The following is a 26901-nucleotide window of genomic DNA, read 5'->3' as shown; positions in this document are numbered from 1 at the left end:
ATATGCCTCATAAAGGCAACAGTTAGTTTTTCCTCCTGTCTATGAGGATTAGTTTTCTGGTGATTGTCTTACAGAGGAATAACTGACAGCTTTTAGTAGTAGTTTTTCTTCCTGATGGTGTTTGACTTTCACCCAAGTCAGGATATTATCTTCTTGTATAGTTTAAGCTATAGAAGTTTAAGTTGGTTTAAGCTGGTTTAAGCTTTGTACTTCAGGGCTGAAACTTTACTTCCCACTATGGAGAGCAATCAAGTCTTGCCCAAGTCTTCAGTTTATCAGTGGCTGCAGTCCCTCTATGCACTATTGGGATTGTCTCTAGCAGTGGAAGCATACTCTGCTAAAACATTCTAACATAGCCTGAGCTAACTTAAAAATGTCTTTCAGACATCTGCAGATCAGTCATCTCATGTTTCAGCCACAGCTTCATCAAAATCTCTGTTACTGGTAGTGTCTGGTAGTAATACCACATTTGATAAAGCAGCCCTTCATTCACGTATGTTTTAAAGACTTGGACCCACTGTTGACTAATTGTAATGACAGGGAGTGCTTCGAGTCTTCTGTCCTGTGGATTTGTAGATGTACCCTCCTTAAGAAATGTAAATACTTGATGTGTTATTCTCATGCATAGTAGCCTCCCTCTGAGTCCTTAGTAGATTACCAGTTCTGTAGTTGAGAGACTGTAAAGGACACTGACCATTAGCCTTGTTTCAGTCACACTGGGGAAGATGCAGGTTGCTATACAACTGCCAACTACAAAGGCAGAAAGTATAAAAGTGGATTACTGGTGATGTATGTGCACCCAGAAGATTAAACGTACATGCAGACAAAATAATTAAAGAATTGAGTTATTAAGAAGGCGGTTTCCTTCTTGTAACCTTAACAGGTTTCACCATGCAAAACCTTTTCAGCTAGTCTTGCTCTGGACTGAATTCTGGTATATTGGATACTTCCCACTGCCACCTCCATGGATAGGAGCTGTAGGGTAGTTTGGATATGCTTTTAACCATTGAGATACCTAGTTCAACTATATGCAGAATTAAGTAAGTGGTGGTGGTAGACAGCCCTTAAGTTCTGAATTGCCTGGCTGGTATGTATGTGAATCCTGATCTGCCATGTGGTAGCTCAGTAAAAATTTATAACTGGAGGTATGCCAGTGTGTTACCTTTCTACTCCCAGAGCTCTGCTGTTAGCCATTGCTGCTTTGTGTTAGCTGTTAGTTTGTACAAAAATGGCACTGAGTCTAGGCAAAATGATAACGTGTAATGTCACTTTAATGACTAAGGATTAACAATTTCTAAGTTTCAGCATTTATAAACATCTCTAATGGAATTTACTCATTTTATATATTTGCAACTCTTACTAAATGTTTGGTTTACGCTGCTTTTAGGAGCCAACATTGGCCAGATTTGAGGCAGGATTGTCCATTAACCCGTCTCTTTCTGTGGCTGTGGCGTCAGTAGCATTGTACTGGTTTTGTCTCTATCTCTCTAAAGCTTGACTTTTCAGGATCTTATAAAAGGGATTTTGCTGTAGAAAAGCTGTCTCCTGTAGTTCGATAAACATTGGCTCAGTTTAAATCAATTGGTTTTAATACTGCTTGTCTTACTAACTCCTTAAAATGTTTATTCATGCTGGTCTCCTTTACACATGTATCTTATTTGAAAGTCTCTCTGCTCACATAATGAAGCCTGCTGTTTGAGGCAAAAGATGACTAATCAAATAATTATAATACTATCATGGCTGTGCATGGGTGAGCGGCCATTTTAGCTGATTTTATTACCATGTCATTTTGTAACATCTTTGTGTCACCATATCGCAGAAAACCTTTGGTATGAGCTAAGACTATTGTGCTCACTGCTGTACAGAGATCATGACTGCTCTAGAATTTACAGTTTAAATGATACATGGATCAGGGCAGTATGAAGAAATCAAACTTATCCTGTTAATACAAATACTATTTTATTGGCTACAATAGTAGGTTGGGCAGTACTACCACTGTGATGTTTGGAGTGCATGTGCAGCCTGATCAGTCAAGTTCCTTTGTGGTCACCAATGTAAAGTTTCTATTAATAGAATAATGAACTGTGGAACGTGTGTTATTTTGAACAATTAGTAAGATCTTCTGGGAAGGTGCCTCCATTGCAGCCTTTCAATACTTAAAGGGGGCTTATAAGAAAGATGGGGCAAACTTTTTGGTAGGGCCTGTTGCGATAGGACAAGGGGTAATGGTTTTAAAGAGGGTAGATTTAAAGTAGATATAAGGAAGAAATTTTTTACAATGAGGGTGGTGAAACACTGGAACAGATTGCCCAGAGAGGTAGTAGATGCCCCATCCCTGGAAACATTCAAGGTCAGGTTGGACGGGGCTCTGAGCAACCCAATCTTGTTGAAGATGTCCCTGCTCACTGCAGGGGGGTTGGACTAGATGACCTTTAAAGGTTCCTTCCAACCCAAACTATTCTATGATTCTATTATTACACATACTCAACCAAAGCTCTTTTAAAACATCAGTATATTTTAAATGGTACAGATCATATCTTTCCAGTCACATCAAGAGACATGATCTCTTCATGGTGAGAGCTGCATCTCTTTATGATGAAGTTCATGGTGCGAGCAGGCTGCCTTGGAGTTCTGAGTGCAGCTGGTAGTTGCAAACAAAATCAGAAAGTGCAAATATAAAAATATTCCTCTGGGCTTTGGAATATGCCAAAGGCTTCAATCTCACCAGTATATATAAACTCCGTGAGTACACAGTACATGCACCCAGCTGTTTTTTGGCATGCCTTTAGACTCCACTGGAACTGTTTAGCTTGATAGCAAATGCAATGACAGATACTTAGTATTAGCATAAATTTTGTTTCTTGGAGACCTTTCAATGCCAAGAATATCAGCTATAATTTTTCTTGTCTCCTTTTTCCATTTCTGAATCTCCTTGGCTTTACCATTGCCAATTTTTAAAATCAAACTTAACTGTTTTCCTCTCTCCTTTAAAGTGCTGACCATTTTACCACCACCTCTGCACTGGCTCCATCCTCAGTACCTGTGAATCCAGGCAAATCCCCTGCATACAGTCTTGTTAAGAAGACATAGGCGTGGGGTTAACTTAGAATGGTCATGAGCCAAGCCCTTCACCGCTTCTCCTGAAATAAATCATTGCTAATGCTGCTGCCATATGGCCAACGAACATGAGCTCTCAGTGGTCTTGTGATTTCCTCGTTCACGCGTTTGAGCGTGCTGGCTCTGAAACCGGGCTTCTCCTCCCATGTCAGTTGTAGTTTATCTCCCGAGCGGTGAACTTGGGAAGCACGCAAGCGTGTCAGAAGAAGAAATAACTTGACTCAGCTGTCCAGTTAGCGGTTCCTTAGCGTCTCCTGGATGAATGAAGCGTGGCTCTACCGTGATGCAGTACAGGCTTTTGAGGGGGGAGCGCAGGCTGGCAGCAGGTCGCTGCCGCAGAGGCAGCCTGCGGCTGCCCCCGGGGCCCGCAGCGGGCGGCTGCCGGCTCCGTCTGTGCAGCAGTGGCCCCTAGTGGAAGATGCTCCGTCCTTCTGGTGACCCCAGCCTCCAGACGTAAAGCCTAGTGTCTCTTCCCATTTTCAAGCTTGTTTGAAACCTGGATCCCCCCAGCAGTGCTGCGGAGAAACCCAGTGAGTCGCTTCTCTCTTCTGACTGTTTGCTAAATACTGGAGTTTGAGCTATTGAACAGTAATGTAATAGCACTGAGTTAAGGAATTAGTCTAATTACTTTTTGAAGTTTCTCATTGTTTTGGCAGGTTCTCTTGGCATTCGCCTGTGTGAGCTGGTGCTTTATAATGTAAAACTGGGGGAATATAGTATTCTGACCCATACATTTTAATATGTCTCTGTGCAGTCTCAGGTTACATTGTATAATTGTATATAATACTTTTCTGAAGACCTGTAATGAAAATCCGCAGGCGGCATCTGAAGGGAAGGATGTAAAATTCTTACTGCAAATATTGGCAGCGGTGCAGTGCTTGCACGTGCAAACTTAGAGGAAGCAGATTGGTACGTGTGGAGCTATCATGTCCCTGGGACTTAAACAAGGAGATAGGAAAAGTATTCTGAAAGACAAGAAATGTGTATGTAATGTATAATAAATTTTTCCTTATTAGCTTTTATAGTATGATCTCTTAGAATGAACCAGTGAAAACTTTGCTTTAAACCTCCCTCTCATTTTTGAGCTGTTGTAAATCACTGGGGGTTTTTTTGAGGCTGAAAGAATAGGTTGCTGTAGGAGGTGACATTTCCATTATTGCGTAGGTGATTGCTGCCTTTGGCAGGATTGTGCATGTGAATCGGTCTTGATCCTCCTTTCTGCCTTGGCATGTGAGTTCATGTTATGAGTCTTCTTTCTGACAGATGATGTTACAAGCCTCTTAAAATCAGCTCTGGCAGATACTACCATCCCAGGTCCTTAAGCCTCTGTTATAGCATTTTTAACAACATTGTGCTCTCCCTGTCTCTCTTAGTGCAACCTTTCCTTAAAAGGTAAAAGTGTTGGCATTTAATCAATGTTGAACTGGAATTTTGTTCAGTGTTCCAGTGTGTTTTAGTTTAAAATCTCACTCTATCTAGTTTTCAGTTTCCTTACTATAGCCCTTAAATAGGTACTACTTTGTTTTGAATCTGACCCTTGCTTCCAGTCAGATATTCTTAAGTTGTGCTTGTCCTTTCTGCTACTTGGCAAATCTAAAAATGTTTTGCCATTTTTTTTCATTGTGCAAATGTTGTTAGAAGTCATGCTTGACTTGTGCTTTTCAGGAGAAGTCTTAAAGAGGAAATTTTCTATATCTGATTTGAAAAACACGTTCATGGCAGTAAAAGAGCAGTACTGCTTTTAGGCCTTCTCAAAAAAGGAATTGGCTGTTGTGTTTTTTTAATGATGAGGTATTTACAAGTATAGTGTCCAGAAAACAACTTGACTTATTATGTTAACATTGCAAAAGATCTTCATAAGCCCTCGGGAGGCAACTTAGCTTCTGGAAGCTTAGTGGAGAATCTGTTAAATCAGCAGAAGAATATTGAATTCCTGGTTGAGATGTGAAAAATGCTTGTTTCCAAAACAGAGTATGCTGAATTATGTCTTCCACTGAAACAGCCAACCAAAAGACAGAAATGTAGGAATAATAAACAGAATGGAAGTATAAGCCTTTGCAAAAACAAGAGGGTTTTAATGTGGAAAAAGTTAAAAGCTTGCATATATTATAGCATCACTCTGACTTGAAGAAACAAACTTCTAGAGAATATGTAACCAAGTTTTCATCACCAGTTTACTTTTATTTAAACACTTCCAAATGTCTGAAAATACAAGCTTTTTGAAGTAGAAATTATCACTTATTTTCTTCTGTTTGGCTCATTGATAGCAAGGTATATGAAGAAAAAGCTCTATCCATGCTAATGAAATAGTGCTTTATCTTCACTGACATTGATGCTGGTGCTCTCAGAAAAGCAACCATGAAATGTTGCATCCCGGTCCATATTGTTTCCATGTAGGTTGTATTTAGCCACCTTATCTTTTGTTTGGGGAGCAGAACATGATGGCATCACTTTGTTCTCTGTGTCTTCATAATGGATTGTGATTTCTTTCTTTTTTTTTTTCCCCCCCGTCTGTTTTCAGTGATGATTGACTTTTAATTACGTACATGTCTGGTAAAAATCTCAGTAAGCTTGCGTGGTCAAGGATTTCCATAAACTTGGGTTGTAGGTTGGCCACGTCATTTGGGAACGATGGTGGATGCTACTGAACATACCCTTTCCACAAGCTCTTTTTATTCCACACAAGAATATGGAGGCTCAGTTGTTAAGTAACTACCAACAGTCAGTAAACATTACTGCTCAGGTTATAAAATGCCTTTCAGCATTGTTTTCGTGAAAAAGTAGGTTGAGATCTGCTGCTTTGATGTCCTTTCACACATACACTGGCACATATACATGCACACAGAGCTACCATAATCTGCACAAACACTTAGTTGACCAAGTACTTTCTTTTAGTTTGCTTGATTTTTATTTTTTCGTCTAAGAAAGGCCAAAAACTTAACTTGTTTAGTCTTGGGAAAGTATTGGTACAAGGGAGGGAAAAGGTTTATTATATTCTCTAGATTGTGGCTGTCAGGAGAGGAGAGGACAAGAAACCTGCCCGGGTAAGCAGTCCTACAAAATTGATAGCCCCCCTAGGAAAGTATTCCTGCTGAGGTCATGGTAACATCAGTAAAGCTGTGGTATTTGTGAGGGTAAACTTATTGCTGGATAAATCCCTTCCTTGACTGAAATAAGCTATACCAAGCGAAATTATTCTGCTACTAATTAAGGATGGCACATCTGTCAGTACGTGATATAATGCTTCTTGCCTCCAACACCTCTGCACTGGCGAGAGTTTGTAAGCTGGGACAAGCTTGAAAAACAATGCGAAACAAATTACATTAGAGACTGAAAGTAACTCTTGTGCAAAGAATTAATGGAGTGTTCTCATCTCAAAGATGCCTTATGGATCTGATATTAAGGTTAACCTTCCCTAATCTTCTTTACTTCTTGCAGTGATTTAAAAGATGTCTTTAACATGCTCCAGCCAATCTTCCTAAAACCTGCTTCTTGTTAGATACATACTGAGTCCTATCAGAGGCAGTGTGCTACTATCAGAGTACATCTTCACAAGTTCTTACAGAATTCTTACAAATCTCTGTTAGTAAATGTTTTAATATCGTTGATCATATAATGAAAACTGGAACTGAGGGCGTTCTGTTATGTGACAGCGTGAGCTGTTATTGAGAGACTGAGTAATTGGGGCAATAAATATATATCACAAGTGGAATGATTCTGCATGTACTGAATAGCAATCCATTCATATCAAGAGTTTTCTTTTATTCTAAATTTTTCATTTAATCATTAAAACCAAAGATGTTAGCCTTCAACTGGTGTGTAAGATAAAGGCATGAAATTGCTCAGCGTAGCCTCATTGTCCATGTTGGCAACAAAAAACCCAGGTTAAATTAAGACTGAAAGATTAAAACTCTAATGTGTCAAACAGCTACAAGATTAGTTAATGAAAGAATATACAGTAACTTCATCATAGCTATCTAATGTGAGCTGGTATTTTGTTGACCAACAAGAGCTGTACTGCAGCTTGTGCATACAGTTAACAATTTCACTGCTCAGGAACCATTTTTAAATGTGTGTCCTACTATGTTGCTTTGAAGTCTTTATAAGAATTAATTAAAAATGTAAACATACAGCTTCCTTTGTGTTGCATTGAGTATCTTTGGTTTAGATCCAGGTGACAGTGATCCCTCGTGTGACAAGCAGATAAAATCCTGCTTGTGGTTCTTTTTTTGCCCATCTGATAGGTTGGTTTGTCCCTCTGGAGTTCAGTATCAGTCAGTAGTCTGTTTGTGTACAATGCAATGTGCCTTTATTTCTCAAGAAGCCTTGCTGATGAAGTGTTGCATTGTTTAGAAGGACAGATTTGTGATTGCTCTCCAATTACTGCCTAGAGATCACAAGAGGGGGGGAAAACAAATACATCCTGGTTGAACTAAATTTCCTTTTGAGTCCAATACCATCTATGATAGCTTATTCATCAGCCTTAATGACGGGAATGTTACAAATACTAGATCTTTGTGGCAGAGTAAGTTCCACAAATTCTACGGCTTCTTTGTTCTTTGTAGAGATGATTTTTTAACATGGAATAGAGAAGTTACACAGATCTCAGCTGTAAGAAGTGTCTGTTTTTTCTATTTTTTTTTTCCAAAGACTAAGTTCATCCTGGCTTTGCAAAAATTTTTAATTGCTGAGCAATTGCTGTGTATTTAGTAAACTGCCATTTGCAAATAAGGGTTGTCTGAGAATCCTTGCAATATTTGGACTCTTAGTTTAAGCATGAACTTCTATGATGTAAAGAGCAGGGAGGCTAAATACAGGTGAGTTTATCTGTTTATGTGGCTCATTGATAAACCCATTGCAAGAGGAGTTTAGATTTGGTGTGGTGGAATGTGCAGCCCCCTTTTTATCCTGCAGATAACTATATGGTAAGTATCAACTTAATTTCTGCTTTGAGAAGAAATTTGCTTAAATATCTCCTAGGTAATGTTTTCACTATAACTTCTGCCTTTCTGAGCAATATGACCTCTAAAGCAGAGGCCTTTACACGTGATGAAGTATCATTCTTTTAGCCTGTGGGAATCTGTCCAGGCAGGGATATTAATTTACTTTCCACTAGGGTTGTGGGGAATATGTATCTCATGTGCCTTTAGATTCATAATGGAGTGCATTCTCTAGAGTGTTGGATTTTTTTTTTTTTCCAGGGAGATGCTAGCTACATTTTCTAAAGAATATTGCTTGCCTTATATATTTGTAAGACTTGATATGCCATATAGTAAAATGTCAGAAAAGAGAAATACTCTCCCTCAGTACAAATCTAGAAACACCATCTTTTGAAGCTTGTTTAGAAGTGGGCAAAAGTTTGCTGTTCATATTGGAAGGTATGTGCTAAGTATTGGAAGAATGGTAAAAATACTGCAGTCAATCAGCCATTACTTACTGTATTGGTTCAGCTGGTGGTACTGAACGCTTCTGCTGCAGAAACTCTAAAGCCTCACTTGTCTGTTCTGTTACGTTTAGAGTTAAGTTGCTTAGGGTTTATAAATGCGAAAGCATATATCTGGCATTCTTGGCATGTAGAGTAGATAACAACCATGATGTTATGGGCAATGCCTTGGAGCAAAGGTTTGAGAGGAGCTCTGAGTGACTTCCTCAGCAAAGCTGCTGCTGATCTGGGAGTTCACACTTGGTTATGAGCACCTGGGGTAGGAGGGCTGCAACTCTGTGCCATGTATGCTGCACTTAAGGTGTACAGTAAAACAAATGTTGGTATGAAAATGAGCAATGCCAATTTAAAGTGACTGCCTGTTATCTTGGACTAGTATAAGGTTATGTCAAGTAAAAGCACGTTCCTCTTCTCAAACTGTTGGCTATAAATATTCAGCCCATCTTAGCTATCCAAACAGAGGCAATTGTTGCATTTCTTTTCTCTGTTCTGTTTTCTTTCTCTGCTGAGTCCACACAGCTACAGCTCTGAGTTGAGGGTGGTAAAGGGAGAGTGTTCCTCCCCTTTAGGTGGCACGCGACCTTTACTTCTGAAACAATGGCAGCATGTTCTTTAGGGGATGTGTGTGGTCTTTAGACTGATGCCTGGGCTGCTACAAGCAAGGAAGTGTTTTACTAAATTGCAAGAGCAATCTTGTTATGACTGCAGTAAACTTGCAAAAGGGTATAAAAGCAAAGGAGTAGTTATTAGTTAATCCTCTAATTCCAGTGTAGGTCTGTCAGTAGCTAGTTTAAGCCACTTACAGGACCCATAAGAGACTTCAGATCAGTTGCTCTGATAAGGGGTTCTAGTTTTCTAGCCTTTTGAAGAACTCAGTTCCAGTAATCCTCCCTTTCTTCCCCCTTTCCTTCCCTCCCTGAAGGTCATCACATTCCAGTTTCCTAGATGAAAGGAGGTTACCAGAATTGTTGCACAACTCCTGTGCGAGAACAATCGGCAGGGTGGTGTCTGAGCTGGCCTTTTTTGCGTGGTCTTAAAAATGAAGCTGCATACTGCCAAGAAAGCCAGCTGCTGGAGGATTGCTGCAGTCCTGGCAGTCTTTCTGGGCCTACAGTTGAGCAGATGTGGACAGAGATCTGAGCTTCAGCAGATGTTTGGGCTGGGAAGGGATTCTGAGGTCTTGTCTGAATGCTCAAGCACTGTTCGGGCACAAGTGGGATTAGCAGTGGTACCTAGTCACTGCTGTCTCCAGGCGCTTTTGGTTTGTCTTTGTGGCCCCAGAAAACATGGTAAAACTGCAGTAGCAGTTAACAGCCTGCTACACTAGCGCGTACCAGTGGGGCTGAACCAGCAAACGTTAACAGAGCTGAACACTGAGTGTATGCTTGTTGCATAATATTGGAAACCCTATTCAGTTAGCATGTAGCATCACTCTTCAAGTGCAGGATTTTATTGTGGAATAGGAGACTAAATATGTGAGGCGAGTAGTTGCACAGGATGCAGGGAGAAAGGAAAGTGGAGGACAAGGAACCTGCGCCCAGTTCTTGTTTGATTCCTGGTGCTTTGCTTCACCACGACTACAGTTCTCTTCAGAAGATGGTAATGACACATGGTGGGTAGTGAGAAGGCACCACTGAATATGCTTTAAAGTTCTTGGTAATATTGTTGTAGCCATGGTGACAAGTTTTTAAAGAGGTAATAATTTCATTAAATTGACTGATGGTTCTGGGGCGAAGTAAAAGCCGACAGGCTTTTGAGACCCGCAAAATTGAAGAAGGCAAGTGCCTTCCAAATCTGTCAGTTGCTGTAGTAGGTGATTACATCTCTGTAGAGAAGTGAAAGACTTGCACATGAAACTTGTTTTCATCTCAAAGCACTCTTCAATCTATAAGGACAAATCTAGAATCATAAACTCTTTTTATGGGAAAGAACTTAAGGAAGACTGTGAAGCGGTTGCCAACTACAAATTAAGGTTGCTTTTTAATCTTTATCCTGGAAGGCTCCCAACAACTTGGAAAAGGGTGCGAATGTGTAGAGGGGAAAACTACAAAGGTGCTGAAGTTCCTTCTGCTTGAAGCGCTGTAAAATCCATGCTTTATGGGAGCATGGAGAGTATGTATGGGAGTATTTATGGGAGTATGTATGGGAGAAGCTGCATTCCTGGCCATGGGAGAGGGGCTGATCACAGCAGTTGTACCCAGCTGTCGTACATTACCTTACTACTCTCATAGTGGTGAAATCTCCCGTGTATTTTGATGGGATTGTACATCACTGACTTGAAATGTTGTCAGAAGTTGTGCATTTCTGTATAGGAGACATGTGGATGCAGCTTTCTCAAAAGGTACCATAGTAGCTTTTTTCTGCATGTAGATTACTCTGGACAGTTTTTATTGATTGTCTCAATGTTAGAAATGCAAGTAGTGGCTTTTGGCCCACTATCTGTAGTATCTTGCAGTAGCCTGTTTCTTTTTATTTTGTTAGGTTTTTTATTCTTTTCAATGTCACTTTGCAGTCTACGGTATTTAAAATAACCAAATAATTGGTCTGAAAACATAAGAGAAAGCTGGGTCTCCACTAGAGGATCTGATCTGGTGTGAGCCAACTAAAAAATAAGTTTCATAAGCACAAGATGCCTTTGTGTTTTACTGAAATCTTACTGGTTTCGGGGGAAGAGGAATTAAGCTTCTGCAGAAATTCTGGGGGAGAAAAGATTAAGAAATAATGCTGTTAATGGAGGAGAAGAGATGTCTTAAATGGCAGTGAATGCTGTTAAAAATACCAGCTCCTGCCCACTAACGATAGGCCAAGTTTTTTGCAGGCTTAACAGGTTTCATCCTTTTTTCTCATGCTTTGCCTTTGATAGGATTTTGCCTTTGATTGCATGGTTGTGGGTGGAATGTCTGATACTCTTGGCTACAAAAACTATGTAGGTTCTTAAAATTACATTTGTTCTGGCCTGGAGCAGAGTTATGTGGGTGTTGGATGTTTCTTTGAGACCTGGTGTTCCTTTTGGTTAATCACCTTATCTACAACTTTAAAGGAAGATGATTAATATCTAGCAGCCGACTTCACTATGTGGCATAGATCCGCATTGCTGTAGATTTAATGCTTCAGTATATGAATCACCCGTATGGCAAAGGCAATGTTGAGATAATCAATTATCCAGAAATATACTCTGTGGACCAGAGACAAGTAATTATAAATGTTACTTATAGTCTCATCAATGGCATAGTGCTTAATCTCTTAAGCACGTTAGAGTATTAGTTGATCAGAAATGCATTATCATCTGTTTAGCTGAGATGATGTGGATCTTTTTCTGGGCAATACAGGAATGTAGTACACTGTGCTAGGCTAGAATTTAATTAACTGATAAATAGGTTGTCCTATGCATATCTGAATAGCTGGAATATTTGAATTCTGCTAGCTGTCTAATGTCCTGTGTACTAATTTTGACAAATGTCAAAAAAAACCCCATACAGAATTGGCTGAATACATGATAAATTGGCTGCTGCCGCTTATGCAAAGTGAGATGGATTATCAGAAGTAATCAGTTTAATTTAAACCCAGCTCACTTTAACTGAAAAAGGTTAGGGAGCAGCCACATGATCAGTTCGGCAAGCAGATCTAAGGAGGAAAGTAGTAATTTCCATTAATACAGACAAGCAGGATAAAACATGGCAAACAGCCCCAGCTAATTCAATAGGTTTCCATTAATTATTCAAAGTGTAAGCCAGCTCCTCTTCAAGATGCAGTTACCAGTGAATTTTGAGCAAATTTTGAATCTTGTTTAAAAACAGGTAACTGCCTTGCTTTGCCAGGTACCTCTTGATTAAAAACCTGGTATGGAAAAACTAGGGAGTGCTTGGACTTGATGGTTGTGCCTGTCTTAGTCCATTCAGCTACAGCCTGGTCAGAAAATGAGTCATTAATCTTGATTACATGATGAATTCTAGTTTGCATTTAATTTTAACACTTCCATAGGCACAAGCGGTACGTTCATAGTTTGTACTTTAGCTAGAGGTCTTGTGTTGCAGTTACGCATGTGACTTATGACTATTGTGTTCACGGTCTTATCTTAATTTCTTTTCTAGGGAAAGCGCGTGTGCAGCAGCTAGCAGAGAACACGAGATATTTCAGGAGACGACTGAAAGAGATGGGCTTTATCATCTATGGAAATGAAGATTCCCCTGTTGTGCCTCTGATGCTGTACATGCCAGCAAAAATTGGGTAGGTTTAACAGGATAACTTCTTGTCCATCTTCTTTAAAGCTAGGATGGTTCAAAAATATTAACACTTTTCTAAATATAAGAAAAGACTGGTTTGATTTTTGCTTTTATGAACGTTACTGAGTCTTATAAAACATGGAAACTTCCTATAAGTGATCTTGAGAAAATCGAGGCTTGTAGCTTGGGGCAGCAAGAAAGCACTTCAGGGAAGCAATTTTACTACTACATGCCATGTTTTAAAAGTTGGGGTTTTTTGTTTTGGGGTTGTTTTTTTTTTCTTTTTCATTTTATTTATATGTAGAGTGTATATATGTGCTAAAGAGAAGCTGAAATTGAATGCAAATTAACACTAAAAGTCACTGGAGGAATATTTCAACTAGCTCCTGGATCAGAAGCAGCCAACATTTCTACAGATGAACTCTGAAAATTAATAAAAGAAAAAGCAGGGGGGCAGAACATGATGGGACACAACAACCTGTATTTGATGAATCCCAAGTTCTTTAAGAGGTCTGGATTTAGTAGCTCAGATATTGTTATTGTAAATACTAATGGAATTGTAACACATAGCTTTATAAATGCTTATGGACTTGTGGGCTGCTGTGTGGATAGTTAAGGCTAAAATTTTGCAAGCAGGATATAATGTATATATTAAAAATTTTTGCAACATAAACAAAAGCCTGATTTCAAGGACAGCTTGGCGTTGATAGCTGCTTTTCAGTGTCCGTGTATAATGCAGTGCTCAACCAACACTTTCAAATTTGGAAAGCATAGCTTCATTTTAAGCTGTACTGAACATCTCTAGTGCTCTTCTAGCTCAGTTAGGTCTCAGTCTGGCTAAGCACTGTGGTTCTGTGAGGGAACAAACATCTACCACTCTGCATGAAGCTAGATACAGTCTTCCTCCACCCTTCTCAGTATAACCAAATTTAAAAGGCCTGTAACCTTTATGGATGCTGAGGAGTCTGCAGTGTGCACCGTCCAGCACACAGACATACTGTTTCTACTGCCCAGCTGCTCTGCCAGTCAATACAATCTTTTCCCTGGGAATGTTCATGGAAGTGTTTATTAGCTGAGCAGCTGGGCCAGTAACTTACTTAAAAACGAGCAAGAGCGCAGAGCTCTGATGAGAGTTGGCCCTTAGGATCTACATCGGGTCTACTTCATCCTTTCCTTGTCTCTTGTAGTCTGTTCTTAAAATAGTTTGAGAGTACTACATGGATACAAAATGAAGTGTATCAGGATGCACCTATTTATAAGGAAAATAGTTGTAGCAGAAGTAAAGGGCAGTAAATTTTAAAACCTAGTAAAAGGATGTTATTTTTATACATCCTTATAAGCCTCTTAAGTTCATTGCTACTTCTCAAGACAAGGTCAGTTCAAAAAGTATTAACCATTTCCCGTGGCCTGTAGAAAAACCCTGCCATTATGCACTGCCATAATTGCACTGCCATTATGGAAAGGATCTAGATCTTTGTGCCTCTCATCGAGTAAGTCACAGCCACTAATTTCTTCAATCCCCATAAGAATTTGTTTTGTTGAAGATACTGCATGACAGTTGTATGAGGTTTTTGCACCTTCCTTAAAAATACTTGGTATCAGATTAGATGATCTCTATTTGCTGTGGCAGTTCAATGGTTCCTGTGATAGGCACTTAAAAAGTGGTACATTTTGTGACACCATAATGTACTTTAATTGAATTAAATTGGTGAAGGCAAACCATCTTGAAACTGCAGAAGCGTCTGCTTTGGGGGATTGCAGCATGGGGGATTTCTTGTATAGTCAAACTCCTGAGCCAAAATCCCTGTTTCCTATCGGAAGGATTTCCAAGCTTAGGTTACAAATCCATTTAGAAACAGCCTGCTAAAAGACTGCCACATACAATCTTTCAGCTTTGTTAGAACTTAATACGGTGAAACCTTTTGAGGAGGACCAGCTTGGGATTGAATTAAAAAAAAGGCTTTTGTGAACAGGCGTTCTGCCTCTAAAAGAAAGCACTGGAAGCTCCAAATTGTGGTCTTACAGGCTTGCTTCAACAGAGGCCTGTATGGGTTAACATACTGACACCTTCATTCTGCTGCTGCTTTGCCTCCACTAGTATCATTCTGACGATCTTTCTTGTTCTCTCTGGCAGTGCGTTTGGGCGTGAGATGCTGAAGCGGAACATCGGTGTTGTGGTTGTGGGCTTTCCTGCCACCCCCATCATCGAGTCCAGAGCCAGATTCTGTTTGTCTGCAGCTCATACCAAAGAGATGCTCGATACAGTAAGTGTCTCATCTTGTCTTCCTTTTGCTGATGCCTTCTATGAACGGATACAGTAATTGTCTGGTTTTTGTAGACTGATTCAATGTTTGGTACACAAACTAGTTGAACCTAATGTTCAAAGCCTTGTGTAGTAGAGCTGGCAATGACTCCATCTCTCTTTCCTTGCTTCAACAATGCAGAATGGCTGCCTTCAGTAAATCTCAGAGATTTTCTTTTCCTATCTCAAATGATGCAAGAGAGACAGTCTCATTCCTTTGAGACAATGCTTTTTCCCTTCTTAAGAGGCTCTACCTTCCACTGAATCTTTTAGAAGGAAAAAATTCTGCTTCTTCTGACCCTAGATGCAGAAGGTAAGAAAAAAAAGCCTGAGAACTTCCAAAACATCTATATTCTTCTCAAAAGCAAGTGCAAACCTCAGCACATGATTACCCAGTGAGAATTTTTATTCCAAAGATGACTATTCCAGCTCTTGTTTACAGCTTCAGAGCACTGTATCTTAAATGATGCTGTCCTAAACGAGTCTGTGCCACATTACTGACTCCTGCCCACACTAAGCATGCTCCAGCAGGAATGGAGGTCCCCTCTAAGGAGGCCTGCATCACAGATAGGAGATGCTGCCTTAAAAATTAAGGATGGAAGTTACTCTGACTAATATAGTTGAAAGGGGATTATACGAATAAGCCTGACTATCCTTATAATGTTTTGATGTGGTAACTACATTAATTTTTGAGTCTTCTGAATAATCTTCTTTGGACATGTACATGGGCTGTCTTATGCTCTGTCAAAGTTCTCCATTGTATTTTTTTCCCTACTTTGCTGTTCTGTGACTCGGAACCTAAACTAGGTTGAGTCACAACCTTGGACTTCAGGAGAGTAGACTCTGTCCTGTTCAGAGACCTGCTTGAGGGAATCCCATAGGATATGGTCCCAAAGAGAGGAGGTGTCCAGGACGGCTGGTTGATTTCCCCTTCCGCACCCCTACCTCCCCACACTCCCCCCCCCCTCCCCCCCGAAGAATGGTCTATCCTGACTTACAGGAGAGCAAATGTAGTGGGAAGCCTGCATAGATGAACAAACCAATAAAAACATAAAATGGAAGCATATAAGAGGTGCAAACAGGGACAGGTGACCCAGGACGAATAGAGACACAGTCCTGAGCATGCAGGGATGGGGTCAGGAAAGCCAAAGCCCACCTGGAGCTGAGTCTGTCAAAGGACATGAAATGAAGCAGGCAGGGCTTTTATGGGAATATTAGTAGCAAAAGGAAGAGTAGAGAAAATGTGGGTCTGCTGCTGAATGCAATAGGGATCAGGTGACAAATGGCATGCAAGAGGCCAGGGTACTCAGTGCCTTTGTTGCATTGGTCTTTACTGATGAGACTTGCCTTCAGGAATCCTGGGCCCATGAGGTCAGTGGAAAAATATGGAGCAATGAAGACTTACCCTTGGTGTGAAGGAGGATCAAATAGGGGAACATTTAAACAAACTGAATGTACACAAGTCCATGGGACCTGATGGGATGCACCCACAAGTGTTGAGGGAGCTGTCTGTCACTGCAAGGCCACTCTTGATTATCATCTTTGGAAGGTCATGGTGACTGGGGGAGGTTCCTGAGCATTGGAAGAAAGCAAATGTCACCACTGACTTCAAGAAGGGCAAGAAGTGTGATCTGAGGAACTGCAGGTTGAGAAGCCTCACCTTGATCCTTGGGAAGATGATGGAGAAAAAAATCCCTGAAACTATTTTCAAATATTTTGTGGACAAGAAGGTGATTGGGAGTAGTAATCATGGAGTTATGAAAGGGAAATCATGCCCAGTGTCCAGATATGATTAGGTGGTAACACTTACACAAACAGCAAATGGGACACATAAATGATATTTACTAATGTCTTCTCAAAAAAAAAAAGATTCATACTGCACTGCCACAGAACTTTCAAATCAACAGCTGAAAATGGCTGCTCTTTTATTTCAGTTTTGTTAGGAAAAATAGTAAGGCAGTGGTGTGTGCAGTTTGGTAATGTATATTTAGTGTTGTTCTGTATCAGTTAAACAACCAGCCATGTATCTGTGGTGCTGTACTTGCTGCTTCTGAGTTGTTTCTCCCTTGTAAGACCTGAGATATTCTGCCCTGACACTCCAACAACAGACTGCTTAAGGAGTTCCTTCCCAGCTACTTGTCCTGCTACTCTTCCTGTAATTATTCCAATTCAGTTGTTTCTGTTCCAAATAAAAATTCTGAAACAGTATGTTTGGAGAAGGCCCTCTCCTTCCCTTCCTTTCCCCCTGTATAAAATGAATAGTATCACAGCTTTGGCTCAAAGCATGGTAATAGAACTGAGTGCATTGACACAAATGAGGGAGCAGTAACTTCTGGCCAGGTAGACGTGGGGGGATGAATGGGAAGGAGGTGGGAGGAAGGAAAAGAAAGAAAACTGAAGTCTCTGAAATCATATTGCTGCAAAGTGAGCTACGACTGAGACCGTGCAAACTTGATGTGCTGGCACTACCTGAGCAATCATGCAATCTTGCTGTTGGTTAGATTCTTGGTCTTCTCTCAGTGACTAGCTGGAGTCTTTACCATAATAAGCTGCTTTTGCAGGGTCTATGTAAGTACTATACTTGTTCTCTTCCAAAACCAATCTGTAATTTTTATTATTCTGCTTTAAAAAAGCTCTTTTCCTGTCAATTCACTTCCAAGTCTTTCTGCTTTCCAAAAAATGTTTCAAGTTTTGTGCATTTAACTCTAAAGACTCATTTCTAGACTACCTCTGTAGGTGCTGAATGCTCTAAATCGAGGAAATGCTTGTTTAATATACTAGGGCTTGTCTGCCTGAGAAAATTAATCCAGGACAAAATGAGGTGTGAATTTTGAAGTGAATGAAGAAATCCTGATTTAGCTCAGTATGTGGAAGCTTTGTTCCAAGCTAGTGTAATCCACTTCAAGGTTCAAAACAGCTGCATGCTCTGAACTCAGAACATTGGCAAGAGGAGTTAATAAGGAGCAAGTCTTTGTGTCAGTGACTTTGTGTTGTGTTTTCTTGTGATGCAGTGAAAGGGCAGTGATTTCAGGCAGCTAATCATTAAGGCAGCCCTCAGATCTGATGCCGCTGCTGAACTGTGGCAAGCATATCCAGGAGGAAAAAGAACTAAAGTGAATAGACTTGGAGAGAGCTGGGAGAGAGCTTCTTCAACTCAGTGACAGAGAGGAGAACTTGGTAGCCCATCCGTGTGTGCATGGATGCTAACTAGGGCTGTTACGGCATTTTTTTCTAAACAAAATTTATCCAGGTTTGGAGCACAGGAAAGAGAAGCTTGTAAATGCTGATATTTGTAATGCTTCCTTGTTCTTATTAAATAAACCCACATGATGGGGAACAGTTCTCAGTTACAATTTTAACCGTTTTATGTAAATAAAACTTCCTTGCCTGAAAATATTTGGCTCAGGATCAGAGTGAAGTCCCCCATAACCTGCATCCCTGTGGGCTGGTGCTTTCTTTTCGGTGATGAAAAATATATTACACTCTCCTGAAGTCAGAGTTCACCAATGCCATTTCCTTTGTAGTCTTTGCTAGTCACATGGTCCTTTTTGATTTAAATTAATAAAATCCTAAATCTGCATTCAAGAATAACAGTTAACAGACTCTTTCAACAGAAATTCAACCTTAAATTGTTTCCATATGGGATCTTTACTTAAAGCCCTGGCAAACTGTGCCCACGCTTTTGTTTTGTTTTGTTTTTACCAAGGTCCAACTTCTGGGTTTGTCGTTTCCCCAGATGTGAGAGTGGAGAGGTTCTTGCTGCCAGATATAACAAGCATGAGGGGCCATTGTTTAAAGAAACAAAAACTTGAACTATCCATCCAGGAAGGAAAAGCATTTAGGGATATTAACCCCCGTCTGCCAACTATTCTCAAGAGACAGGCATTTGACCCAGAACATGTTAAAACTGGAGCATTAATGTTGAATTAGTGGCATTCTGAAGGAATGCTGAACGTACCTGTCCGAATAAATCTACAATTCAAGGGAGTGCAGAATGCCAACCTTTGAGTTCAAAAATGACATTGTACTTGGAAGTCATCTTCTGAACTCATTTCTTTGTCACTTGCCTATACAAGATAATTAACATCACGTACTGTTGCAGATTTGTCTGCAGCAACTGATTTATTTTGTACCTTGTTCCAGGAGTGTTCTGTAGAGAAATGAATTGAAGTTTAGAGTTTGGCTTTTAACAAACCCTGTCGTGAACCAGTGTCTTATCAAAGAGATTACAACATAAAGAAAGCATGATTAACTGAGCCGGGACTCTCCTCATTTCTTATGCTAGCAGATGTTTGATCTCTGGTAAACTTCATAACATTTGCATTCAGGTCAAAACGGTGAAAGGTTTTGTTAGCTCACTAGCAGTGTTCTGGGCCATCAGTTGCCTAAGTGTTGCCTTTGTGGCAACCTCAGTCAGTGGGACTTGCTTTCTAGGGAGAAAATGCTTGGGATCCTACCCAGAATAACTTTTTTTCATTCCTTGGATTGGCTGGCAAAAATCTCCCACACAGTGTTGTTTGCAATACAGAGCTTGCATCTCTACTTGTATATGGACAATGCAAATTAACCAAATATAGATATAACAAATGCATCAATAGAACTTGTTAACACAATATTGCAGTTTGCCTTTCGCTGTCTTGCAATTTAAAAAATACAGTAGGTCAGAGATGGTATACTAACACACAAGTTGTTTTCCTACTGAATGATACATAAAGAGGAGTCAAACCTCCACGTACTTCCCCCCCCCCCCCCTTCAGCTTTATTACCTCCAGGAAGGGAGGAACACTGTTCTTGGTTTTTCTGTCTATGAATATCATGGCTTTTTGGGGGATGACCATGAAATTTGAGTTAGTATTGCTGGATATTATGATCCTGCCTTGGAAGTGGAGTAGTCAGGTGGGTGCAGAGTCACTCTCGGTTAAGTGACCTGGGCTGCTCACTTGATCTCGAGACTTCTGAATGCTAAAATCAAAACCAAATCCTATGCACCTCTGAAGCTACAGACTTCTAGCACAGTAAAATCTCACTCAAGTAAAATGGCTGTCAGAGTAGTCTGTAGGCATGCAAAAAGGAAGATGGGCTGATAATGTGCTTCCATCCATCTCCTCTGCTGATCTACTGTGGTCTCTTTCTCAGGCTTTAAAAGAAATCAATGAAGTTGGGGACCTTTTGCAACTGAAATATTCCCGTCACCGTTTGGTACCTCTCTTGGACCGGCCATTTGATGAGACAACATATGAAGAAACGGAAGACTGAACTCCCTCCGTATGCCTTGGTGGGAGGGACACACCCCGTGGGACACTCTATGGCACGCAGGCCACAGTGTCCATGAACAACACACTTATGACTGCTTAGCATAAAAGACATTTCCTCACAATACTGAAGTGGCCACATCAGCTCTAAATGGCATTTTGTAAATAGGGAGAGGAGAAAAAAAAGCTTTGATTCCTGTGTCTTCGGGGTCTGGCCCTAGAGGTGCTTGGCTTTATTTTTTTTCTTGTTGCTTTTTTTTATTTATTTGTCTCAATGAGTTCACAGCAACCCAAGTTGGCTGTGGCTGATCAGCTCAGACTTTGTATGCACCATTAGCCTCCCAGATGCTGGCTGAGATGTTGTGAGCATGTGTGACGCTGGCATGGCAGCATTTCCAGTGTCACTGCTAGGTGTCTGACCTTCGCCGTAGGGAGTGAGCTGACCTGTCTGTTCTTGGAGACTTCCTAGAGAAACTGTTGATTGCTAATTTTGACATATTTAACAAGATGGATAATCAACCAAAGTGGTTTTTTTTTTCTTTTGCAGTTACTTGTGTTTAAAACTTGAATTTAGCCTTTTTAAAATAAATGTGTTGTTGACATGTCACTGACAGGACCATTGTTCCCAAACATTATTTAGTTTTGTAAGCCACAGGCAGAAGGACTTCTGGGACTCTAGCCTCTCTTCCTTCCCAGTATGGATACCAGTTTGTCTCCTGGTTTTGACACTAATTGTCCTCTTGATATAGGGTAAGTGATGGAGAGGGGTTTTGTTAATCTTTTTTTTTTAAATGTGCTGTGTTTTGTCTTCCTTCTGACATACTTCTGTTTAAAAAAAAAATAGATGGTTTTAGTGTGTGTTGCTTTCTCATCTTCAGGCTAATTTCTCTTGCTTTAGAATTACCATAAAACCGTGAACAAGTCACTGCTAAGTTCTAGAAGCGTGCTCTTGGGATTAAGTAAACCATAGCAAGCCTTGTGCTTCTTGTTAAGACCAGAACCCCTCAATAAGCAGGCCTATACAATGGATGATTATTAGGAGAACCACCTATTTCATGCAGATCTGTGAAAGTGATTGCTACCCTTTGCCACACTAATTCACTGTTTCTTGTCATATATGAGGTGTTCTTCATTGGCCTTGCTGTGCAAGGCTTTTATGCAAAGAGTATAGACAGCTTGGATCTTGTATCACACATTACATTTTGGCTAGCCAACAAAGTCTCAGTTGGCAGCTGTATGTCTGTGTAGGCCTTCCCTGAAGAGAGAATGTTCTCACAATTGCATTTAGTTTGAGATCTTTATTCTTTTGCATTTTTGTTACTGTGAGATCAAAGTAATGTTCACTGAGCCAGCTGCTGTTTGGAGTCTTTATTTGCAAGTTCCACAGTCTTACGCTGATCAAAGTTTAAAATAGACACCTTTGCTCTAGCACACCTTAGAGGTGGTCTGCTACTTAGTCATTACATCTTGCATTCTTTCAGTGAACAGACTGGATCATTGAAGAGGTACCAGAAATTTTATAACAGGAGTCAGTTGCAGTATAGTTTGTTTCTGTATTGTATACCTTGGACATGTAGGGTTTCTGCAAAGATAGTAAAGCTTTAACATCATATCAATTGGGTTAGGCCAGCTCTTCGATTTGGGTTAGTGTGATGTTTTTTGCAGGTGACTGGAGTTTTTTTAAACAGATTCTTCATCGTAATGCTAAAGCGGAGTGCAGCTCAAAGCTATTTGCCTGGTGCTGCAAAAAAATTAATAATTTCTTTTAAGTTCTTATATGTTCACTCTGCAACTAAAAGGGAAGGAGTGCTTTGGTCACTAGGACCAAGCAGTTCTGCAAGGACATCTGGTGATTTAAAGGAAATTGGCTTCTATTTTACAGAGTCTCTTGTCTTCATGTGTTTATAGATCTTGTTCCATTTTAATGTAACAGAACTTCAAAACACCGATTCTCTTTTTTTTTAGCATTGCATTTCAGAAATTTAATTAGATGAGAAGAACTAAAATTGACTGTTTCAAAATAGGCCCAGATAATTATTCCTGTCTTAGTCCACTAATGTTGATTTGCTCGCCTTCTGGAGCAAAGTGTGTGCGTACTCCAAGAAGTCTGTAACCTGTATGTGTAACTTTGATAGCTGTGGAGTAGTCTCATTTGTTCAGCCACAGAGTGAGTAAACTGCAATTACATGAGCCTACTTTTTTGCCTGCATTCTGCCCAGGACTAGCTCTAACATTCCAGCAGATGACCTGCTTTCTGACTTCAAGAAGCTTTACCTCAAAGAATTATTGCTTTTTTTTCTTTCTGGATTGTAGTAGGGAACAAGAGGAGGTAGTGCAGGAAGTCCTGATTCCAGCCCTGGTCCTGTTGACTTGATCATGGAACGGTTTATGATCGGACAAAACCGACCAACTTGAAGGCATAGGCATGGGTCAGCAGGGAGCTGTTTTGAGCATTCCCAGATGTACAGCGTGCTTGTGTCTGCTATGTAGTCAAGTCAGTTTGAAAACGGTGATGTATTAAGTTAGAAGTGGGTTATCGTAGATTCTACAAGTCTCGAGTCTTAATTTTGTCTCTGGGATTCAGTTTTAGGGCAGCTTGTCTTTAGAAGGGAGAAAAACATCTGGATAAATCTCAGTAATTTAGATAACTCCTATATAACAGTTCTGAAATTGTCAGTGTTTTAAAATTACTGGTCCCTATTGGGATTCCAGTTGCACTTGTTGAGGAAATTGTGTTCATGCTAAACTTCTGCCATTTAGTATCTTTCTGCTGTGTCATGCTGTCTGCATAAGACTTTGAATTCTGGGTTGCAAAGACATTTCAGAAATCATTCAGGCAGTTAGTAGCATTTGTAAACTGCTTGGTTACATTTCAGCCCTGCCATATCCTTTTTGGGAAGCAACTTCTCTCCCCTCGGGAGGCCTTTTATTCAAGGGAACCTGTTTTGCCAAAGTCTGGTACCTGTTGAAACTGCTTCTGAAAAAGTAAGAAGTTACAAGTCCAAGATTTTGCACTTTTAAGTCAGTAGTTCACTGAGCATGAAAGCCAGGAAAATCTTTTCACGTCTACTAAAAAACTCTGCTCCCACAACCAAAGGAGCAGACCACTACTGGTTTGTACTAGGCAAACCTACAGCATGTATGCTGTCATGGTATGTGTAGGATGGATTGCTGCTTTGATATTTATGTACTGACCAGAAATCTGTCTCCTTTTTGTCCTGGCAGTAGAAGTGAATGTAAGAACCAATCTTGAGAGATCACAAAGGAAGAAAAGCCGCTTAAGAAATAGACTTCAGTCCCTGCCAACTTTCCTGAGACATTCTAATTGAAAATGACTCCTGGTATTTCTTAAGAGATGCAAAATTCGAAAGAAAATGAAGGCTGCTTTTGAACAAAGGATTTTGCCCTGTACTGTACATTGGCTAAACTTACTCATAAATATACAATAGTTACCTTCCCAGTACCTCTCTGAAGAACTTAGCAAGCAAGATTTTGCCTCTGCTGAGTGGAGTGAAGAGTTTAGAACCATTATAGTTTTCAAGGCTGATGGCCATATTCTTTTACTCGTAAGAAAATTGAGAAGCTCCTATTACTGAGCATCAGTGAAGAGTGAGAGATCTGCTTCTTGTTAGAAACTGGCCTTCCCAAGTAGACCTTTGTCTTAAGGAGCCTGATTCATAATTTTTCTTTAGTTCTTTGGCAGAGAAGAAAACAAGGGGTTTTTGTGTCAGAATATTCAGGGCTTTTTTTTTTACACAAGACACAAACTTTTGTATAGTATCTGTGTATATGATATATTTAACTCTTTGTTTAGTTTCTATATGTTTTTCCTTCTAAGTAGCAACCTTAAAGAGCTGTTCTGGTTCTTGGGTTACTGGTGTAGCACGCTTCTGCTTTAGGCAAAGACTCAGGAGTGAATTGACTGAATATCTTACCGTGATGAAGTCGTTCATTGAAGGAATTGCATCATCCATCCTCCTCTTGCTGTTTCCTCTAAGAGTACAGAAGTGATACCCTCTGTCAGAGCTGCACCTTCACACAGAGCAGGAAAGGGAAGTGTGCCTGCGAAATCAGTGACCCAGCCCTGTGCTGTGTGGATGAAGGAGCGATACAGCAGAGATGGAGAAAAAGGGCAGTCAGTCATCACTTATTCTCAGCTGTACAGGGATCTTTCATGTGTACTTGAACAAGCATCCCTAAGACCGGAATGCAACTTTCAATGCCCAAAGGGACGCTCCTCTAAAACCTTTCCACACCCAGTAAATACTTCCTCTCCTGTGCAAATTTTAACTTCTTTACCTCTGAAAAGTATTTGGCTTACAGCTGTTTGCTTGTCCGGAAGCCATGTTATCCATTCAGGCAGATCATAGGAAAGGTTGGAGGAAAGCCGTGAGCATGACCTTTCCATTTCATCTGAGAGAACACCTTGCAGCATTGGATCTGGAGCGCTATGCATGAGCTCCCTTGCTGCATCAGAGAAGGAAACTTGTGGAGATTTATCCCAATATACAATGCTCAGTCAAAATTTATACAGTTTATACATACAGTTTATATATATTATTTTTACAGTTTATACTCAGCCTGTGAAAGTGTCAAGCATGCTGGGATCTGTGTGGGTGGCACCTTCTGCACAGAGATCTGAGGTACCTGCAGTCTGTTCTGTTTTAACACTAGTGAAGCACCGAGCTGTCTGGGAATCCCTAGTATGACCCCTCAGCAGGTACATTGCTGGCTTCGGTGCTGGACCGAAGTGGCACCCAAGTGGCACTAGACTACTGTTTGGGAAAAGCACCAGTCATTTGACCCATGTAACTTGAATATGGTTTTAAAAGAAAAAAAAAAAAAACACACCCAAAACGACAACAACAAAAAAAACTCCACAACACAAAAAACACCAACTCAGCTGCCATTGCGATGGCTTGTATTCCTGTAAACATCCCCAGCCTTGCAGTTGTTCACCTGTTCAAGAACTTGGACATTGAAGCTATAGCACAACCGTGAAGTGTTTGTGTGAAATATTGTGCTTTATCTTTCACTAAAAAGAGAAGCGTTTGGTGCAGACATTGGAGGAGTTGTGTTACATCCCCATAAAGGGGCTAGGTGAAGGAGATGACTGTGGTGTTTGTTGAAGGCCTTAAACTGTGAGTCTTGGTGTGAAGAATTGAAATTAAAACTGATCTTGAAGAATGCAGTGGATTTTAACCCATGGAAGAATACTCTGTGCTCTTAGTTAAGCAATATGTACTGCTGTTTTCTTGGAAGGGAGGGAGAGGTTCAACTCAATTTGTGTTTGACCCTGGCTAGCAAGTGCTTAAGGAGCAGAAGATGTGTCTGTATGTAAAGGCCAAAAATAGTGCAGTTCTCTGCACCCATGTTCCTACGTAGCAAGCATCAGTAACTTGTTCCTGGGCTCCTGAAAGCGGGAGAATTATTGAGAGGGTCAGGGGCTTCAGAAGCAGTGGCAGCTAGCAAATTAATTTCCTCAACAGTAGGTGAACAGGTCTCACTTGAATGTGCCGGGGTTGGTGCCGTTCCAAAAATACCTGTGGCAAAGTGAAACATGCACCAAACCATCTGATCGCTGTAAAGCATTCATTTTTTCTTTTGCCAAATCTCATCCTGTTCAGACAGATTTTCTGCTACCCCCTAACGGTATATTAAGCTAAATGCATCTCCGGCCTTCCAATGTTATTAACTTCAGAGCAGTTTGAGAGAGATCAGAGGAATGTTGGAGCCTGAGGCTTTAGGCTAGCAGCCCCAAAGCCAATGGTGGCCCACATTTCCATAAGCCCTGGGCAGAATTACCAAGTCACAGCACTTTGTCTTAAATTGCACTGTATTCTTATGCCTCTGTGTTGCTATAATGTACATATATATTGGATTTTTTTGTAGATAAGACATTTTAGATAAAATTTTTAAATGGGCTCCCCCCAAAATATTTTATGCCAGATGTCTAATTTTTTTTACATTTGGGATTAACATGAAGTTGGATGCTCTGTGGGCAGGGAAAAGATAAATGGATGATACATTGGCTTTAAAAAGGTAACAATGCATGTTTAAAAAAAAAAAACACTGGAGAAAAAACTGCTTGGGAAAAAAGTCCATTCAAATATATTCTATGTTCTGCATAATAAAGACTTTAAAAAAAATGCTATATTGTGATTTTTTTTTCTTAATGCTAATGAGGCTTTTCCCCTGTTAGGGAGACCAAACCCTCTTCCCTTTCCTTCTCAATCCCTCTACCAGCGCGCCCCCCCCCCCAAAAAAAAAAAAAAAAAAAAAACCCAACACACAAGTTTCGTACTGGAATGGCTGGGTAAAACCATAGCCTGTTTGAGAGCTCAGATAGATCAGTGTCCCCTTCTAGCCTTGGACTCCAGAGCCAGGAAACCTTTCATGTGAGATGGATGCTTAGCTGTTTCTGGCCAGTCTCGGGTCCATCGTACAGCAACAGCCCTGATGCACAGTCTAGAGAAGCTGCTTCTGTGGTGGAGAGACAGGCTCCAGAGGTTACTGCTGTTCCTGACGTGCAGCGCTCCTGCGAGTGCCCACCGTAGCTCCGTG

At 40.5% G+C, this 26901-nt stretch overlaps 1 protein-coding gene across 2 annotated transcripts in view; it reads left to right on the top strand.

Moving 5' to 3' along the window:
* SPTLC2 (serine palmitoyltransferase long chain base subunit 2) overlaps positions 1 to 26476 on the top strand; it is an 88574-nt gene extending 62098 nt beyond the window's left edge. The window contains exons 10-13 of one of the 2 annotated variants that reach the window (XR_012042938.1): positions 12652 to 12787; positions 14918 to 15047; positions 20222 to 21087; positions 23563 to 26472. Coding sequence is in view for 1 of the 2 variants with exons in the window: in XM_072863914.1 (XP_072720015.1) it covers positions 12652 to 12787; positions 14918 to 15047; positions 20222 to 20341 (386 nt within the window). In the remaining variant the exon portion in view is untranslated. Of the gene's footprint in view, positions 1 to 12651; positions 12788 to 14917; positions 15048 to 20221 lie in introns of both variants that reach the window. The other variant, XM_072863914.1, reaches the window with a different exon arrangement.
* Positions 26477 to 26901: the final 425 nt, after the last annotated feature.

Source organism: Ciconia boyciana, chromosome 6 (assembly GCF_034638445.1).
Source record: "Ciconia boyciana chromosome 6, ASM3463844v1, whole genome shotgun sequence".
In the NCBI taxonomy this organism is placed as follows: domain Eukaryota; kingdom Metazoa; phylum Chordata; class Aves; order Ciconiiformes; family Ciconiidae; genus Ciconia; species Ciconia boyciana.
Note: the sequence above shows the minus strand (reverse complement) of the source record. Positions and strands in the feature narration are given on the sequence as shown.